At 50.5% G+C, this 20,764-nt stretch overlaps 1 protein-coding gene across 3 annotated transcripts in view; it reads left to right on the forward strand.

Annotated features, from left to right (window-relative positions):
- AGBL1 (AGBL carboxypeptidase 1) overlaps positions 1-20,764 on the forward strand; it is an 837,820-nt gene that overhangs the window by 96,096 nt on the left and 720,960 nt on the right. For all 3 annotated transcript variants that reach the window (XM_066239188.1, XM_066239190.1, XM_066239189.1), the window contains exon 6: positions 9,674-9,711. In XM_066239188.1, the coding sequence (XP_066095285.1) occupies positions 9,674-9,711 (38 nt within the window). The remainder of the gene's footprint in view (positions 1-9,673; positions 9,712-20,764) is intronic.

A 20,764-nucleotide genomic window follows, 5' to 3' on the forward strand; every position in this document is an offset into this window, starting at 1 on the left:
AATTATATACTGGACTCATTATACATTTATATATACATATTAAAGTATGGGATTACAGTCACACATCCATGTACGTTGAACTTCATGAATAATTTAAGATAACTCAAGGGTAATTTTTTTCTGAAGTGCCAACTCAAGGGTCACATCATGTGTAGAAAGAGACTCCCCCCAGGGCAGGGAGAACTTATTGGCACCTCTCCCAACATTAGCCTTTCCCATCCTGGTCTTGGGGGTTCTCAAAAGCTTCTCTCTGCATCCTGGGTCTGCTTACTGTTGGCTATGGCTGTGGATGTCCTGCATCCACATCCAAGGACACATGGTTATGTGTCCTTTGCAGAGTGGCTGCTCATCACAGGCCAGGTGTTGCTAGCCCCTCCCAGCCTTGTCTGCACTGTCCCTGCTCCCGGCTCCCTGGCTCCGGCCGTCAGCAGCCCGCGTCACCCTCCCTGCTGGGGTCACTGACCACACCAGTCTGTGCCCTGGGATTCCATTTCTCCTCTAAAAACTTTCCGTGATGACGACGGCTCCCGCCAGCCGTCTTTGACAGTATCCCGATGGAGTGGGGGTGGAGGTGGCTCTTCCCTTTCACGGAGGAAAACGCACTTGGTCCTGTACCAGGCACAGGACCTGGTTCAGTCTTGGTACCACATGTTCTCGGCTTTTCTCTCTTTTCACCATCTCGGTTTCCAGTTCTGGGTTTTCCTCTCTCCCTTGAATTTGGTGACGAGCGAGATCCAGTCGTCATCCATCTTTCCTTGGTTACTTAGCTCTGTGTGCGCGCACGTGTGCTCGTACATGGGCACGCGCATGCGCATGTGAAGGTCTATGGCTGCGTGTGCTTTTATGCTTTTAGCCGTGCTGCCATCGGGAGGCGGGACTGTGCAGATGGCCCTCTGGGCGCAGGGTGCTGTGGGCAGTGTGCCACACCTCCGGCCTTACCCACCTGTTAGTTACACAGCTCCCTGTCCTTTCTTGTTCATTTCCACTTTCTGTCTCTGCTGCTACACCCCAGTGTCCCCCACCAGCTCTAGAGAGGCTCTCGGGTTCAATTCTAGGGCTGCGTCCTTGCTTCATTCTGGAAACTCCCTGAAGGGGTTTGCTGGCCCGGTGCTTTGTAGCTGCTGGGTGGCGGGCAGCTTAGTTTATCTTGATTGGTCCCTTCGTTTCTAAAATGAGGATTTTCATGAGAAATAACTGAGCTGTTACTTCTAGTAGCAAGCTGTCGAGAAATCCTGTTAGCTTTACATTCAGAACGCACCCATGTCCTTCTTGGGAAGATCACTGTGGTTGTGCCCTGAGGAACAGTTGGCGGGGGGCCCAGAGTGGATGTTATGGGTCGATCTGTTCTCAGGCTGCAGCAGTAGTGAGGTGACAGCTGACGTGTAGGTAATTTTTATTTATTTACATCTTTGAAGAAATTTTCAACAGTGATTTTTATAGCTTTCAGTGTGAAAGCTTTGGGTTTTACTTTCTTTTCTTTTTTTTAAGTTTATTGCCAGGAGTTTTATTCTTTTTGTGGCCATTAGATGGCTTTTAAACGTTTTCTTGTTTGAGCTGTTCATTGCTAGTATACAGAAATACGATGGAGCTGTGGGTGTTGATCCTTTGCTGTGGCTACATTGCAGGGCTTGTGTATTGGTTCTGATGGGTTTTTTGGGGGGGGTTCTTTAAGACATTTTATATGCAAGACTAATCCATCTGTAAATAGAGGCAGTTTTACTTTTTCTTTTCCAATGGGCATGCCATTCATTCCTTCCTTCATTCATTCCCTCATTCCCTCCCTTTTAAATGCTATGGCTTGAACCTCCAGTACAGTGTTGAATGGAGGTGGTGTAAATGAATGGTTCTTAGCTTTGTTCTTATCTCATCACAGAGAGAAAGCATTCAGTCTTTCTCGTTAGGTGTCATGTTACTTGTGGGTGTTAAGTAAATATCTTTCTCAGGTCAGGGAAGTTTTCTTCTGTTCCTAGTATGCTAAGTGTTTTTATCATGAAAGTGTCATGGATTTTACCCAATGCTTTTTCTGTGTCTGTTGAGATGATACTTCTATCCTTTATTCTGTTATGATGGTGGATTATGACATTGGCCGATTTTCCGATGTTAAACCAACCCTGCATTCCTGGAATAAATCCTACTTGGCTGTTTTCTAGCATCCCTTTTATTTTTTGCTATATTTTGTTTGCTCTGCATTGTAGCTGTCTACTGAGTTTTACTCTGGTCTCTCCTGGTTTCTGTTCTTGCCTTCCTAAGTCCTTTTCCTTAAAAAAAAAAAAAAATGGAGTACCCAGAGAAACATGTTAGACCTACTGCTCAAAATACTGTAGTGAGTCCTTCACGTGGAGTGAAGGGAAGGGCTTCGGAGTGCTTCAGGCCCTGCATGGTCAGTACCTGGCATACCCCACGTCGGCTCCTGCTCCTCTGCCCTCACCGTTTTCAACCTCAGCTGCCCCGTCCAGCGGGCTCCTCCATGAACAGAGCGGGCTGCCCGTCGTCTTAGAGTGCCTGCACACACTTCCTTCTGATATATATATATATATTTTTGTATTTTTCTGAAGCTGGAAACAGGGAGAGACAGTCAGACTCCCGCATGCGCCCGACCGGGATCCACCCGGCACGCCTACCAGGGGCGACGCTCTGCCCACCAGGGGGCGATGCTCTGCCCCTCCGGGGCGTCGCTCTGCCACGACCAGAGCCACTCTAGCGCCTGGGGCAGAGGCCAAGGAGCCATCCCCAGCGCCCGGGCCATCTTTGCTCCAATGGAACTTTGGCTGCGGGAGGGGAAGAGAGAGACAGAGAGGAAGGAGGGGGGTGTGGAGAAGCAAATGGGCGCTTCTCCTATGTGCCCTGGCCGGGAATCGAACCCGGGTCCCCCGCACGCCAGGCCGACGCTCTACCACTGAGCCAACCGGCCAGGGCCTCCTTCTGATATTTGTATAATGACGTCCTTCTCTCCTTCACGTGTGGTTCACAGGAGTCCTGCTCTAAAAAACATTTTAAAACCTGCAGTCCATCCGCCCTGCACATCTATTATCTTTATGCTGTTCTTTTTCTTTTCTTCCCCATAGCATTTACACACTTAATGTACCGATGCAGTGCATTATTCAGAATGCTTACTGTCTATTAAATACATCCTTTACCCTAGCACCCTTGCGTGCAAGCATCTTTGGCTTACCCATTTATCCCAGCACATAGTAGGTGCTCAATACACATTTGTTGAGTTTGGTGACTAACATATATAAAGCTACTCGATTCGAACCTGAGTTTCAGAAAAAGTTCAGCATGTATTCAATGGTGTCTGTACTCAAATACTATTAAGTGGGGGGGGGGGGTTAGAGTAATACAAAACCAGACCCTCCCTTGTTTCTGTAGTTTGCAGGCGGGATTAATAAAAGAATCAAACAGCTGAGTGGATAATTGCGAATGGAATTGAGTAATGGGAAGGTAAGAAGAAGAAAGAATGAATACATATACTAAGGAAGGACAAGAACCTGGACTAGAGGTCGAACCAGTCTTTCCTGAGGAGGGGACACCTGCCTTAGGATGTGAGGGTCAGGTGTGAATGGCAGGAGGGGGAGGTGCAGGCCGCCCAGAGCAGGAGGACATGGATAATGCCAGTGGTTTCATCTTAGCTTCCCCGCGGGAGAGGAGAAACGGAAAAGTGACTGTGGCCTTTGAATCCTGGCTGAGTCACCCCACCACCTTGAGAAATTGTGTAGGGTGAGTCAGCCACTCAGCCTGGCCTTTAGATGTTATTGTATTTGTCCCAGCGCACAACGTCCTGCAAACATCTATCAGGTAACCCACTCAGTGATGCAAATGCAGGGAAAGTTGATGGAGGAGGACATGTTGGTATTTCCACTTTTACTCCCCACAGACGCCCCACTGGGAGGCTCAAACAGTGTGGGATGATGGTATGGGTTTAAACCTTAAGTGAATGGCACCTATAGGCCCTGGCTGGTTGGCTCAGTGGATACAACATTGGCCCAGCATGCACATGGACATCCCAGGTTCGATCCCCGGTCAGGGCACACAGGAAAAACAACCATCTTTTTCTCTCCTTCTCCCCCTTCTCTCCCTTTTCCCCTCCTACAGCCAGGGGCTCAATTGGTTCAGGTGTAGGCCCTGAGCACTGAGGATTGCTCGGTTCGTCCAAGCACGTCAGCCTCAGGCACTAAAAATAATTCAGTTGATTGGAGCATCGGCCCCAGACAGGGTTGCCAGTTAGATCTTGGTTTGGGGTGCATGCAGTAGTCTGTCTCACTATCTCCCCTCCTCTCACTTAAAAAAAAAGAAAGAAAAAAAGGAAAGAGCACCTATGAAAAAGTCCTGTCCTGTGGAATCAGTGGAACAAGAACCATGGGTGGTAGGTGTCCACATCCACGAGGGGGCAGTCTAGCACCCAGATGTACTGACATTCAGAGCCCAGGTCACTCATTCCACACAGTGGGCTTGGCTTCTTGGAGTGGAAGCAACTGAATGTTTTCTACCTTGTTTAAGTCTCAGCTGCTTATGTTTTTTGCATTTGGTATGTTTAGCCATTGGTTACCTTAGGCCTGATGGGCAACCTCAGTGTTACACTGGGGAGCAAGAGAGAAGCAGAGCTCAGTGCTCAGACAGGGCACCCACACTCTGGATACTCACCCTCCAACATAGACCAAAAATAAAGAGCCTCTTCGCCACTTTTACAGCGACAGGCCCTGTGCCTGGATCCCGGCTCCGGGTGTGAGATCCTGTGCTTTGTTTTCTCATCAGCTCATTAGCTGTCTCTAGATGTTTGCTCTCGTTCAGATCTCGCACGGAGACTACACTTTAAACAAGAGCTTTACAGGCTTGTATTTTAAGGAAAACATTTACATTGCTCTTCCAGTAGGCACACATAACGCGCGCGTGCATAGGTGGAAATCAGTTTCTGAGATCACCGCTAACCTTTGCCACAGGAAGTAGCTCTAATAGATTCTAACTCATTGACTAGCTAGTCAATACCTGTTCCTTGTATCTGACAGTCTGGCATTGGATCACAACCTGCAGTTTGAAAAACAACTGTGCCTAGAAAATCTAGCTTCTGGCCCTGGCCAGTTGGCTCAGCGGTAGAGCGTCGGCCTGGCGTGCGGGGGACCCGGGTTCGATTCCCGGCCAGGGCACATAGGAGAAGCGCCCATTTGCTTCTCCACCCCTCCCCCTCTCCTTCTTCTCTGTCTCTCTCTTCCCCTCCCGCAGCCAAGGCTCCATTGGAGCAAAGATGGCCCGGGCGCTGGGGATGGCTCCTTGGCCTCTGCCCCAGGCACTGGAGTGGCTCTGGTCCAACAGAGCGACGCCCCGGAGGGGCAGAGCATCGCCCCCTGGTGGGCAGAGCGTCGCCCCTGGTGGGCAGAGCGTCGCCCCTGGTGGGCATGCCGGGTGGATCCCGGTCGGGCGCATGCGGGAGTCTGTCTGTCTCTCCCCGTTTCCAGCTTCAGAAAAATACAAAAAAAAAGAAAGAAAGAAAGAAAGAAAAATCTAGCTTCTTACGTTTCAAAACTTACGTCCCTACCACATTGCCCAGGTCTCCTCCTGACCTCCCCGCCTGCACAAGCGCTGAGGCCCTTGGAATCCCTTCCCTCGAGGGGAGACACTGTCCTGGGCCAGCCCTCTGGGTTGCTTCAATAGGGTTTCTGTGCAAATGTCACCTGCTCCCAGGGCTACAACTATTGTTGCTGCTCTAGTGAGTTATGAATATGCGGTCCCACCCTGGAGTCCCTGTCCAGACCTCTCTGTCTGTATCTCCAGTAGCATCCTGGCTAGTTTCATGTAGCTTCATCCTCCCCGTCTCGATTGAAGCTCAGCACGTCCCAAATCAAAACCAGTGTCTTCTCTAAACACCTCTGTGTCCCACCTTAGTCTGGCCGTGGCTTCCTCCTCCTGTCGTCTGCCCTGGCGAGAGGTGTCAGACCATCACTGCCTCTTCCCTGGCCTCTGGCCTCCGTCGTTCGTCTGTCATCCGGTCTTGGTAATTCTTTGCTTTATCTCACCTTTCCATCCTTGCCAATGCACCCCCTTGATTTTTAAAAATAGAATTGAATGGTTTTCTATCAATATTACCTACAGAATTGAGTCTCAAGTCTTCAGAATTCTGGCTTCAACACATAGGTCCATCTTTGTCCCAAACGCACCCTGTATTGCGTTAGCTACATTGAGTGCCCAGGGAGCAGCTGGGAGAAAGAAATTTTGTCCGGTTGCTCGGAGACCAGCCTCCCCTCTTTGGCTGATAGGACACCACGTGTTTCCTGCTATATCACGTCACTGTTAGGGTTTATATTTATAGGGTATGCTGTCCCGCTATCTGGTACTTCCTGCAGGGTTGAGATCGGGGAGGCCCCTTGAATCTCCCTCTCAATGTCAGGGTCACCAAGCCATACGGACACTCTCCTCTGCACCGATTTTCACACATTCATGTGCATATGGATTGTCTGTCAGCATAGAGGCTCTGACTCAGCAAGGACAGGGGTGGGGAGTCTGCTTGTCTAATCAGTTCCCGGGAAGGAAGAGATGCTCCCAGGAGACCCCTGCTCTGAGTAGCATGACTCAGTCCTCCCTTCAAACCATCTCTCTCCCCCTTCCTCCTTTTCACTCTTCTGTTCGGTGCTCCAGTTGCCTCTGATCCTCCTCACTGGAGTGCCTGCTGCCTGTCCCTCCCCACCAGCCGTCTGTCCCTCATAAAAGTCTTACCCAGCAGATGACTGATGCTGAGCTCCCCACGCAAAAGCACCATGCGAATCAGAAATGCAGGGCCGCCTTCCCACACAGGGCTTGTGACCTAGGACGGGGCTAGGGTCCTTCGCTTGGGATGGCCCCGTTCTTTCTTTCTCTGCTTCTGTGGCTTCCTTCTTCTCTGCTGACCCCCTTTGGTGAACTTAATTGGGCCCCTCTGCTTCGCCCTGATGATTGGTTTTCATTTTGTGGCCACCTGAGCCAGCCCTATCCACTGCAGCCCTTCTGTTCCCACGCGGGGTCCGTTCTCACCACACTGCCACTGTGTTCCTTCTGAAGTCCACGTGGCCCAGCTGCGTGGGGTTACGCCAGTGAAGAATCTCACAGCTGATTAGAAGAACATATGGTTGGGAAGGGCACACAAGGCAGCTCACTGATGACAACTAGTCTCACCTTCTTCCTACCGTCCTGCAGCCGTGGTGGTCCCCCCGGGCAGGCCGGGCAGGGTGGGCATTCGTCCCGACGTGGGTTTGTGTCGGAGCTTGTGTCTCAGGCCATTGCTCTCGCAGGACTCCTCGTGGGTTAGGGGGCACGACGATGTCTCAAGTGCTAGGTTCCTATTTTATTTTAGCTTATTCTTGTTCATTTACTAGTATTACTTTCCCTGCTGGCTCTGTCGCTCAGAATTTGGTAATATATTGCAAAGAGAATTGTCTCTCATCACCCTGGCTGGGCAGGCCCAGAGCTAGAGAGTCCAGAGACCGGCAGTGGGGGGCGGGGGTGGGGACAGGGGAGGCAAGAGGCTCCTGTGTTGGGTCCCAGCCCTGTCTGTGTCTGTGTGTCTGTCTGTATCTGTCTGTGTGTGTCTGTGTATATGCCTGTCTGTGTCTGTCTGTATCTGTGTCTGTCTGTGTGTCTGTCTGTGTCTGTATCTGTCTGTCTGTGTGTCTTTGTGTGTCTGTGTGTGTGTGTCTGTCTATATCTGTGTCTGTCTGTGTGTCTGTCTGTGTCTGTATCTGTCTGTCTGTGTGTCTTTGTGTGTCTGTGTGTGTGTGTCTGTCTATATCTGTGTCTGTCTGTGTGTATCTGTGTGTCTGTGTCATCTTGGAAGGCTGCTCCGCCATCTTTTTAACTGCCCCACAGTCCTCAGCCTCTTGGTGGGAACAGATGTAATGAGTAGGACTTAAGGATAAATTACCTGAGCCGTGCAAAATACATATCTTGCTAAAGAGAGAAAAGAAAAGCAACCCAAACCCTCCCTCCCAGAATCACAGCGCAACACCTCAGTGCCTTCCAGTCCCGAGCGGTGGGTCTTTGTGGGCCCTTCCCAGGCTCAGGGAAACAGACTGAAAGGTCATTAAGACATGGGCCAAAGGCACTTTTACCCTGCGTGCCTGTCATCGCTGCAAAGACTGGGGAAGTCCTCCGTAAAAGAAGGTGGCGCAGTGGATAGCGCGTCGACCTGGAAATGCTGAGGTCGCCGGTTCGAAACCCTGGGCTTGCCTGGTCAAGGCACATATGGGAGTTGACGCTTCCTGCTCCTCCCCCTTCTCTCTCTTTCTCTCCTCTCTCTCTCTTTCTCTCTCTCTCTCTCTCTGTCTCCCCTTCTCCTCTCTAGAATGAATGAATGAATAAATAAATAAATAAATAAAACACTTGGAAAGGAGAAACAGGATGCAACTGTAACTGTTTGCCACCCACCCGAGAAGGAACCAGCCTCCCTTGAGCAACCCCTGAATGTTTGTTTCTACTTGGGAATGTTTCCCAGGGTGTCCCCAGGGCCAGGCTTGTTTCCAGGAGTTTTCCCTGCACTGCGACTCCCTCTGCCTCCAGGGCCCACCCCTCCCGCCTCATCCTCTAGGCCAGGGGGAGTCAACCTTTTTATACCTACCGCCCACTCTTGTGTCTCTGTTAGTAGTAAAATTTTCTAACCGCCCACCGGTTCCACAGTAATGGTGATTTATAAAGTAGGGAAGTAACTTTATAAAATTTATAAAGCAGAGTTACAGCAAGTTAAAGCATATAATAATAGTTACTTACCAAGTACTTTATGCTGGATTTTCGCTGTTTGGCAGAATAAATCTTTATATATAAAACAACTTACTATGGTTAAATCTATCTTTTTATTTATACTTTGGTTGCTCTGCTACTGCCCACCATGAAAGCTGGAATGCCCACTAGTGGGCGGTAGGGACCAGGTTGACTACCACTGCTCTAGACTCCCCAGGCTTCCGGGGGTTAATATGGGTAAAGCAAGAACTCTGGTCAGTTAAGGCCCTCACTGATTGGCTCAGTGGTAGAGTATCTGCCCAGTGTGTAGAAGTCCTGGGTTCAATTCCTGGTCAGGGCACAAGGTACACAGGAGAAGTGACCATCTGCTTCTCCACCCCTCCCCTGTCCCCTTCTTTTTCTCTCTCTTCCCCTCCTTCTGCAGCCATGCCTCATTTGAGCAAGTTGGTCCCAAGTGCTGAGGATGGCTCCATGTCCTCACCTCAGGCTCTAAAAATAACTCAATTGCTGAGCAACAGGTATTGCCCCAGATGGGCAGAGCATCGCCCCATAGGGGACTTGCCAGATAGATCCCAGTTGGAGCGCATGCGGGAGTCTGTCTCTCTTCCTTCCACACCTCTCACTTAAAAAAAAAAAAAAAGAAACAGAACTCTGGCCAGTTGGAGCGACAGAAAAAAGAGGAGCTCCATGTGGGGAGTTGGAAGGAGGCAGGGGGCAAGGAGGTGAAGGGAAGCAATTTTCAGCTTCAGAGGGGACTCCCGAGACCCATTTGCAAGATGGACACCCCACTCAGTGCAATTTCTGCATTTATGCCTCTTTAATGGCCACGGTAGAATCAATAGAGTGCCTGCTACCTGCCTAATGGTGCGCTGTCAGGTGGCAGCCCAGAGGGCGGGCGGGGTGCGGGACCCGCGGTCTGACAGACGAGACGACCACTGATTGCTGACTTTCTTCATTTTTCTTTCTCCCTCCCCAGGGCAGCCACTGAAGTCCTGGCAGCACTGTTGAAATCCAGTAAGCACCTCTCCTGAAAAGTGGGTCTTCCTTTCCCCTCCGAGTTCGGTGAACGATGCTCTCCTGTCTCCACAACTCGTTTCCACCTTGGAGGGCAGGAGAGCCATTCCAGGATCCTCAGGGTGAGGTGGGGATGGGGTGGCCGTTCCAAGCTCAGGGCTGCGAAGAGAGAGGCAGCATCTCGCACCGTGGGCGTGCCTATCCCTAATGCCATTAAGACAATGGATTCTTAAGCGAGAGAGGGAGAGATAGAAAGACAGACTCCTCCATGCACCCTGACCTGGATACACCCAGAAACCCCAGTCGGGGGCTGATGATACTCAAATCAACCAAGCTATCTTCAGTGCTTGGGGCCGATGCTTGAACCAACTGAGCCACTGGCTGCAGGAAGGGAAGAGAGAAAGAAGGGGGAGAGGGTGGGGAGAGAAGAAGATGGTTGCTTCTCCTGTGTGCCCTGACCAGGGGATTGAACCCGAGATGTCCACACGCCAGACTGACACTCTATCCCCTGTGCCAACTGGCCAGGGCCAAGACAATTGATTCTTTTTTTTAATTTTATTTTTAATTTTTTAAAATATTTTATTTATTGATTTTTAGAGAGAGAGGAGAGAGAGAGAGAGAGAGAGAGAGAGAGAGAGAGAGAGAGAGAGAGAGGGGGAGGAGCAGGAAGCATCAACTCCCATATGTGCCTTGACCAGGCAAGCCCAAGGTTTCGAACCGGCAACCTCAGTGTTCCAGGTCCATGCTTTATCCACTGCGCCACCACAGGTCAGGCGACAATTGGTTCTAAAGGGAGTGCACTGTCTGCAGCAGACCTGAAGACCTCTAGCTCCTTCTGACAGGACTGGCGGCCCATCAGGACTGTTGGCATAAGCTGCAGGCTCCCATGGGGTTGTCCTGGAGGAGAGAAGGTTATGACAGTGAGTGCGGAGCGGGATTTCTGTGTTCGGTTCCCTGCTCAGCTCCTGACTCTATTCTTGGGCAGGTGGGGTGTTGGTAATTGCCTGAACAGAGTAGATGCTCGTACCAGATGTATATTAAAAGGTTGGCTCCTTTCTCCGTTACTTGAGTAATTGCTAAAGAATAGTTTCAGGGGGGAGGGGTGGGGATGGGATCTGAATAATTTGAGGGTTTTTTTTTTTTCCTTGCCTGGTAGCCCGAGTCTAATTATGTTGGGAGGTGATGCCATGTGTGCAATGTAATAGGCCCCGTGCACTTGGGAGTGAAGAAGTCAGGGCTTAATGTTTTTATTTTTCTCCCTCCTTCCCTCTTCATCTATTTTAATATGGCAGCTTGGAAACCAGCTGCTTCCATTGCGATATTTGTGTCTCTGCAGGGAGCCCGGGACCTGTGGGTAAGAGGTGAACTTTAATAAAACTTATAAATAAATGAATAAAAACAAAAACACCTCCTTCCCCCGGCCGGCCGTCTCTGTCAACTCTGTGCACAGACAAAGGCCCGCATCACACAGCACTTCCCCTCGTGGGGGAAGAACCCTGTGTTCGTTGGGCGTCTCGGACCTCAGTGCAGCCCACACGTCTTCCCCCAGCTCTCTGCTGCCGGCCCAGCGCAGGTGCTGAGAGAAGTCTGAGGGGTCAGTGGAGAATTAAGCCCTCCAGACGGAGGGGATAGATATGCGTTACCTGCTGGTGATGGGCAGGGAGTGGACTTGCCTCAGGGCTGGTGTCTGGGTGCCCACTGTCCCCCCTGTTCCCTGGGTGGCCCCCTGTCATAACTCCCGGTGTTCGATGCAGCAAGATGAGAGGGTTCCTGGACTGCGGGGAGCAGAGGGGCCAAGCACGGAGGGTGGGGTGAGCCTGCCTGGGGACGCTGTGCCTCGGGCAAGTCAACGTCTCCTGTACCCCATCCTGGGCGTGGCAGGGGAGGCTGTGATATTTCCTGAGAAGGGACACGCACCTTTCTGAGCCCGTTAGCTCAGGGCTGAGTATCCTGAGTTTATAACGTGCCTGCCCTGTGTGGAAATCAGTCGTCACATGCCCGTTGTTAGCTGTTTCCGTCCGAAACGTGAGGCACGGGGCCGGAGAGGAGAGACCGAGATCCAGGGTGCCTTCCGGCTGCCTCGCGCGGAGAACAGTGAGCGAGTTTCAGCACGCCGGCTGGCTGAGCTCAGCAGACGGAGCCGGCGGTGCCAGGGGCTCAGCTGAGGGGTTTCTAGCTTCTGCTCACGCTTCAGAGCTCACCTCACATGTCCTTTCCTCTGAGAAACGTCCCCTGGCTCCTGAGACCAGGTTAGAAGCCCCTCTAGGCTCCCATAGGCCCTCCCATCTCCAGAGCTGCTGTCCATCTCTGAGCTGATGCAAACTTCTGCAGGAAAGGGTTACCTCCTGCCGCGCTTGGAGTTATTTGCACCAGCACAATGAGAAGCCTGAAATAAATATTTGTAGGCTAAAGTTTTATATGAATGAACGATTTCTAATATTTACCTGTATAGAAATGGAAGTATCACCCCATTACTACCTGAATCCAACAGCTCATGCATAGAATCAATAACCTTAGCCTTTGTCATGCTAACCTCTATTTAGCTCTGTTAATGGGCTGTTAGGGAGCTGAGGGCCTGCTGTCCTCCGTATGTAAAACAGGCCTGTTTTCCCAGTAGAAAGGTGGATAGGGTTACTTGTTAATTCTGCTGAGCTAGCTATTCAGACTCTGGTCTGTATCTTAAGTTCTGGATAACACAAGAGAGTTGGATGAGAGGTTCTCTGACGTTCTTTCTACCACCAAGTAAATACTTGGCCTTAGTGCTCGTTAGGGTTTCTCAGCCTTGACACTCCTACGTTTTGGACCGGGTCCGTCTTAGTTGTGGAGGTCTGGACCGTGCCTTGCAGGGTACTTATCACCGTCCCTGACCTTCAGTCACCAGAACGCCAGTTGTCATGAACACAGTAGTCCCTAGCTGCTGCTAAATGTCCCCCGGAAGGTCAAAACCACCTCCTGCCGAGAATCACCTCCTGCCGAGAATCACCTCCTGCCAATGTGTCTTTGACCACATACATGAGCTGATGCTCACTCAGGTTTCCGATGACCCCGCCCGGAATACCTTTCTTGGTGTTACATAAAAATGCATACCTTTCTTGCATAATTGACCTCAAGTTCCCCAGCCTCCGTGTCATTCCTATGGGTTCAGAAGTGGAAGAACCCCGGGGGCAGAAAGTTGTTAGGAGCTGCAGAACTTACTTGGGAGGGGAGCTGGTCTGGAGAGCTGGAAGACTTCAGAACAATAAGGAGAGGAAGTAGGTTTCATACAAGTGCCAACCCCCCTGTGTGGACGGAAGGATTCTGAGCCCAGAGTGCAGCTCAGCAGAGAAGGGGGCTGTATTTAAGCAGCGGAGTCAGTAGTGGATTTGGGGAGGGGCAGTGAGCATACTAGGCTACAGCCGGCTCCTGTCTGCCCAGCCTAACCACGGCACTGCATGGCCCAGGGTGGGATGGATGGCACCATCCACCCCGTCTGGGTTTGCCTTGGCACCCTCTAGTTGCTTTCTGTTGTCTTCCTGCAGAGTTAAGACCAGGCACGGAATGTTAATTCGAATCCCAGGTGAGTTCATGTCAGCTGAACCTAAATGCAGGATGTCAGCGTCTGTCTAAAAATCGGAACCTCACCATCTGGCACCGGTCCCTAGGAATGTTTCCACGAACCCCGAGCTCCTGAAGGCATGGCCCTTCTCGCTGAGGAGTACCTGGGCCTTGGCACTAGCTTGTCAGTGCACAGGTTGGCCATGGGAGTGGATCTCTGTAAATGCATCACCAAAGGAGAGCCTTCCTGGGCCAGAATAAAGATGGAAGGACATATCTCAGCTTGGGGACAGTCAGTGTTCCTGTGACAGGGCTGGGCTTGGGAATCTGAGGTCTGTAGGTATCTATCAGGTAGTGGGTGGTTGGAAATAATCTCCAGTTAGAGGAGAAGCAGGATGGTGGGATCCCCAGGGGACTGGGGAGACTGGGACCCACTCATTATAATAACAAAAAGGGAATGCGCCCCTGGGCTGCACCGGGTCAGTGTTCTACTTAGCTCTCTGTTCCTTCAAGTAGCTGCCGGTGGCCAGGGTGGGATGGGTGGGTGTGAACCAAACGTCTCTTGTCCTGTCCCTTCCTCAGCAATAGGAGATGTAATGAGCCCGGAGGTCCTCAGCCTCATTTCCACTTGTCTCAGCAGTGGAGGCTCTTAAACATTGTTTTTACGTTGTTGTTCAGTTCGAGGTCCCTGTTGAACGCACAGGAGTTTGAACAGTCTAATCTGAACCTCATGCCTTTTATATTGTATCTGTTCCTCCTCCTCGCTCACTCGTGTGCAAAGCCTGCTCCAGTCTCCGGTATTGGCTGGTTTGCCTGTTTGTATGCCTTATCCTCTGCAAAAAAGTGTAGCTGTTTATGAGCAGAACTTAAGAAACAGCGCAAGCCATTCTTTTCTGCAGTGAAATCCAAACGCCAGACCGGCCCTGTGGCCCTTGTCCTCTGCCTCCACCCTGCTTTTCTCTCCTCCACCGGTAGTTTCACCCCCGTCTCTGTCTCTTCTCCTCTTCTCCTCGTCTCCCCCTCTCCCTCTTTCTGTTCATCCCACAGCGCCCCTTCGTGAGTATTAGGTACAAAGGCAGTTTTGAGAAAGTGCAGCCCTGGGAAGTGGCAGCTGCGTTGGCCGCGCGATGATGAGCTCGTGCCTGGTCTGCGTGGGCGCCTGCGATGCATCTGTAAATACCGCTTTTTGTGACTTAAAGGTCACAGTCCCACAACGAGGCAACCCCTGCAGCGCCTCCCAGTTCAGGCCCAAACCTGCATAAGGGGGTGATGGGTTATCTCAGACCGGTCTCCAGTGCGAGCACTAGTGTTTAGAGGGGTCCGGAAGTTCGCAGGAGTGGGGGGGGGAGCGTGCTGGGTATAGGAAAGTCAATGAATAAAGGGAGGGAGACAGGAGAAAGGAGGGAGGGGAGGGAAGAGAGCTAATGGGAAGTTTGGCAGGAAGAGGAGACTACTCACTGATCTTGAGTTATTGCTCTGGCCGGCTGGCTCACAGGGACAGCTGTCAGCCTGGTGCTACAGGAGCCTAGTGCCCAGAGCCCGATCACATGCAGATGCCTTAGTGCATTCTGGGTTGTCTACGGTGGACTTGCGCTCCGCAGCAGCAACCAAAGGGGAGGACCCGACGCCCAGATCCCTGCTGTCTGCTGCAAAGGACTGAGGGAGGGGCTCTTTCTGAAATTCCTACCTGAGACTTCTGTAGGAATGCTGGGAGCGCTGAGGGGTTCTCAGAACTCTTAGGGGTTTGGCGACCTGCGGGTCAGGGTGGTTGGCATTGTGGTTCCCGAGATCTTACAATCACACACAAGTAGTGTGGGTCAGTGCGGGCAGGGTCCGTGGGGCATGTATGTGCAAGCCGTGTGCCCGCGGGCTCTGGACCTGTCCACCTGCCCTCGGGCTCTGCCCTGCCTCACAGGCACCGGTGCCCGGGGTCCTGCCCCCCTCAGGGTGTCATGGACACTTTCTCATTCAGTTTCCACCATGGACTCAGAGTATTCGAGCTGGAAACAGTCTTCAAGGTTGCTTAGTGCAGTATTCAAACTTCTTGTATTTTCTTTTAATAGAGAGCTCAGAGCCCTGTCTGTCCACCTCCCATCGATTTTCCTGCCAGGTGGCCTCTGAGACATTCACGAAAATATAGGTTCTCCCGAGAACCTAGAAGGCTATTGATCTTTTTTAAATTGAAGCATATTTGACATATAACATTGTGTAAATTTAACAAGGGTTGATTTGATACGATTACATACTGAGATACGAGTGCCACTATAGCGATAATTAGCCTCTTCTCCACCATGTCACACCATTATCATTTCTTCTTAGTGGCGGGAATAATTAAGATCTCGTCTCTTAGCAGATTTGGTGATTATAATACAAAATTGTCATCTGTATCCCAGAAACCTATTGATCTCATCCACCTCATCCTCATTTTCACATGGGGAAACTGAGGATCAGAGAGAGAGAATGAGCCACCCAGCTCACTGACGGTTTCCTGTCCAGCTAACACTGGCTCCTTACTTAAGTCCCGGCACAAATATCTGTGTCAAGGGTTTTCTCTGAACGCCACCCAGCCCAACCTCTGCCCAGCACTGGGTTCCCTGTCAAACCTCATCACAGAACCCTGCATTTGTACTTCTGAGAGCTAACTATACTGAAACCGATGATTCTTGTATTTTTGCATAAGTGTACAGATGTATGTATTTTTGTGTATGCACATATGTAATTTTCCCACTTGGTATAGCCCCTGAGGGCTGGGGTCCCTAGCATAACCTACGCCTCGCACTGAGCTGTGCCCAGAGGAACTGTTGACATATTAATGTTGACTAAGGGAAGGTTCCAGTTTCCTGGCTCAAGCTCCATACATTTGCTTTCAATATACCTTATTCCTGTCTCCGGAAAGAATCAAATTGTGGCGTGATTATAGATCTGATGACTCTCCTTGTACCACAACTTCAGGAGAAGCAAACAATCTATTTCCGGGATGAGCCAAAAACCTGCTTCAAATAATATTGATAGAGTTTTGCGTTTGTCACATCACGATGGACTGCCGTGATCGACTTTGTAGGAATGCAAACTAGCAAGCTCCATCCATCACACAGTGCAGTGGAGATGACAACACAGTATCTGCTGTTTATTGAGTTCTTAGCAAGTCAGCTGGTGTGTATGCATTCAGTCTGTGCAGGAGGCCTTCTGATCCCCAGTTTACAGGTGCAGGAATTTAGGCTGGGAAATCTTAAGAAATGCACACAGCCTGTGGACTGAAGAATTTACCTGCTAATCTCTAGGTCCCTGGGACCTGAGCTCTATGCTACCAAGAACTGAGTCAAGAGGGTAGATTTGTTTTTCCAGCTTCAAGAAGATAAGACCAAAAGCTGAAAGGAAGTTCAGTGATACTTTCTAAATATTAGAAGGATTTGGGGAACAAGTGCACCTGTCTTTTAATTCTTTAAAAAAGAGCATGATGAGGCCCTGGCCGGTTGGCTCAGTGGTAGAGCGTCGGCCTGGCATGAGGAAGTCCTGGGTTCAATTCTCGGCCAGGGCACACAGAAGAGGCGCCCATCTGCTTCTCCACCCCTCCCCCTCTCCTTCCTCTCTGTCTCTGTCTTCCCCTCCCGCATCCAAGGCTCCATTGGAGCAAAAGATGGCCTGGGCGCTGAGGATGGCTCCATGGCCTCTGCCCCAGGTGCTAGAGTGGCTCTGGATGCAACAGAGCGACGCCCCAGATGGGCAGAGCATCGCCCCCTGGTGGGCATGCCAGGTGGATCCCGGTCGGACACATGCGGAAGTCTATCTGTCTGCCTTCCCGTTTCCAGCTTTAGAAAAATACAAAAAAAAAAAAAAAAAAAAAAAAAGAAGCATGATGAGGTCCACCCCATATAAGCATCTGAATGGGACCCGGCAGGAGGTGCCTCACACTGTGGGCAGCTGTGTGAGGGCCCCTGTCTCCGCTGTGAGCCTCAGCATCTGACGAGGCCAGGCCGAGGAACGATGGGGTGGGTGACCCAGCAGAAGGGAACAGGGCAGGAAGAACCTCAGTCTCTTGTTACACCAGCCACGCTCAACTTGGAACGTGACTTTTTTCCCTTTGGCTTAAAGTTCTCACCTCTCTCACCAAATGTTTTTGTCTTTTGCATAAGTACATAACACATTTTTTAAAAGGTGTTAGTTCAAAGAATACTACTTATTCCCTTTGCTTCCCTTTCCTGCCCACCTTGTTGGACCCCATAGTTCCGCAGGCTGAAGGGGACAGGCTAGAGACAGCAGCGCATGTAGTTCCTCTTCCTGCCAGGTGGTGGTGCTGTTCTTTTAGTTATCTTAGCCGCGCTACTCCAATATTTATTTTAGGTGAGTAATTTGTTTATCAGGAGGTTATTTTAATCTAATTTTGGCCATATTTGCTCTTCCACACTATCTGTGCCTCCCAGCGTTAGCAGCTTGCACGTCTTGAAGGAAATGGGCGGAAGATGGTCTCAAAGGCATTTGCTCAGCCATTATTTAAGGGAGTTGGGAGGAGGCAGGGTGAGTGGAGCTGGGTGTTGGAAAAGCCTCTGGAATTTGTTGCGTTCCCAGGGATGTTAGCAAGATTGAACAGGATTTAGAGGCCAAGGAGCTCTCCAGCAGCAACTTTGGTGAGGGCGACTGTTGGTAAACAGCAGCAAATCTGGTGGTTACCTCCCCCCAGCTCCCTCTCGCCTTTCTGATAGTCCACATCTTCCTCACCTTCACTGCCAAGGTCAAAGGCAGCCCTTGAACGCCTGTCTGCCTCTCCACAGTCCACCACATACCTCATCCCATTCAATAAATGTAATGAACTGTTTCCTGTGAGCCCTCAAGGAATTGGGAGGAGGGTGGGAGAAAATTACTGTTTATAAGGATACCTTCAGTGAATACTGGTGATAACCTTAATTCTAGAGCACTGACACTTGCCAATTTGCATACGGGGAAGGTGCACTTCAGGGAGGTGAATGATTTCCTCCCAGTTCCACAAAGAGGAAGCGGACAGCTAACATTGGGACTCAGTTGTGACTGTCTCCAAAGCAGAAAGCGTTTATATTTTAAAGATGATCCCCACCTACCACTTGGAGCCTGAGACATGGACTGTGGTGGGCTGTGTAGCTTTAAATAGATTCTTTGTCATTGCACTTGACTTCAGATTGATTTTTCAAAAACTGGAGGACTACCTAGAAAGAGTGGTTTGAGAAACCTTTATTAGAAGAAACTTTTTTCTTCCTTTTTTTTTTTTTTTTTTTTAAAGAAAGTGAAGTCTTCTTAGGAAATGACACATTCAAAGCAGATAGAACGGAAGCAGAAGTGGGAGCCCCCCATGAATGACAGCCCGTCTCTCCCGGGTCAGCTCCGGTCTCCCTGGCTCTTGACTGGCCCTGGGACCCTTCTGCAGTAGTTCCTTGGGGCTCGAAGGAATCCAGTTGGAAAACCTCTAAAATTTTCTCCTAGGATATCTTCAGAGCGCAGTCTGTTGTCTGAGATTACATTTAGAGATGGGCAGAGGCACCACTTAGGCAGTTTGGAAAGTGCGTCTGTTTTTACCGTGTGCTGGCCCTGAGGAAGTGCTAATGAATTTTGATTCAGAAAAAAAAAAAAAAAATCCAAAATGTTGTATTCATCCTCAAGCCCCAGTCAAGTGACTTTGGAATCTCTTGGGATGAAGGTGCCTGATGAGACAGGACTGATTGGACGAGGAGGGTCAGCTTCCAGTGGGAGTCAGAATGCTTGGCAGGATGGCGGCCCACTTTCTCAACCTGACCAGTGCGTGCAGTGACGCCCACACACAGCCACGGAGGGTGGCATTGAGTGTTTCCTCCTTGACACAGACTTGGCCTCACGAATGCTGTGATACGATGCGAGCAGCCACGCGTCTTGCCCCCAAGCAGCATGCTGCCCTGGTACCAGGCGATCCTGTTCTCCGGCACTAGTTTAACTAGTTCTATTTGCAGGACTTTTTTTTTTTGTCTGGCCTCACTGTCCGCCTGTAGGTGTGGGGCATGGTGTTGCTTTGACAACAGTGTGGATGTGTGCAGGGAGGCTCAGGGTCATGTATGAAGGTGGTGTGTGTTTGCTCAAAGCTCAGACCTCTTACTCTCTGAGAAGATGAGATGCAGTAGAGAGCGGTGTTTGCACAGAAGTCCTGGTGCTGGCTCTCGTGAGACTGTGGATTCAAGTTGTGGCCACACCGGGCATCTTCCTTAACCCTGTGCTACACTTTCCTCATCCATAAAGCAGGAAAAATGATACCTTCCAAGGATAAGTAGTAAGATGGAAACAAGACAATGCACATGTAAGGGAGTTGAGTGCTAGGTCTTAGTAAGTCTCTCTGAAGGTCATCGCCACCGCTTGGAAAATCCTGGGAGTTTCAGGAATTAGCCACACTTGGGCATCAAGCTCTTGCAGCGCAAATAACGCTCCCTGAGCTCTGGATGATAGAGGCACGGTCGTTTTCAAGTGTCTGTCTTCCTTCTAAAAACCCTTTTCTGCCACAGGAGTGAGTAAAGTGATGGATGTGGTAGAGTCAGGCTGTTGATGTGACTCACAGGCGCTTGCTACATTTTCATTCTGGGGCATTGGGAGTTAATGCCCAGGATGGCTGAGCTCTCAGTGTTTGAGGTTTGAGAATGTGTATCATCCCGGCATAGCGAATGCCTGGCGATGGACTGACAGTGATGAAGTACTGCAAAGATTTAAAGAGATGGACAAAAAGATAAATAACGCGTGGCTCTCAGGGCGTATGGTAGCCTCATCATCACATTCAGGATCGGCCGTATGATTGTTTGTGTACGCCCAGGAGTAAGCGGGGTGTTCTAATAATAGCAGCTTAGAATGCACCTTCTTATGTATGCTCTCATTTAGCCTTCGCTGTAGTCCTGCAAGACGGTAAGTATCTACACGCTGGACTGTGCTCTAGCAGCAGTCCTCAGCGAGGGTGACTTTGCTGCCGAGGGAACATTTAGCAAGGTCTGGTTGCCACATCTGGGGGCTGGGGCGGGGGGATATGCCCTTGGCATTGGGTGGGTAGAAGGCAAGGTGGTGCTAAATATGCTACAATGCATGGGACAACCCCATCCCCCACCTGCCCCAAGAAACACTATCCAGTCTCAGATGTCAGCAGTGCAAGTCTGGGAACGTGTTCCACAGAGAAAAGACGGAGGCTCCAAGAGGCTGGCTGGCTGGCTTGCGCAAGATTGTGGCAAACAGACTTGACACCTGGGCACTGAAAACCACCCCTTCATGTCACTACCAGAGGGTTATAAATCTGTCACTCTTTAAAAAAGAAACAGCAGTTTTCATTTTTCAATAAAATCCTTTGCAGAGCCCGTGCACATAAACAGGAGTCAGTCGTGCTGCTCTGGGGGTAGTGTGGGGTTGGACACCCCGCTCAGCTCTTCCTTAGCCCTCCCCCCATCCTAGGGGCACACAGCATGGCAGCCACTGTCCCTCCTCCTCCACAGACCCCTTTGGGCACCCTCAGACCTTCTAGATCTCCCAGCAGCCATTGCTATTCTGAGGG

Source organism: Saccopteryx bilineata, chromosome 7 (assembly GCF_036850765.1).
Source record: "Saccopteryx bilineata isolate mSacBil1 chromosome 7, mSacBil1_pri_phased_curated, whole genome shotgun sequence".
In the NCBI taxonomy this organism is placed as follows: Eukaryota; Metazoa; Chordata; class Mammalia; order Chiroptera; family Emballonuridae; genus Saccopteryx; species Saccopteryx bilineata.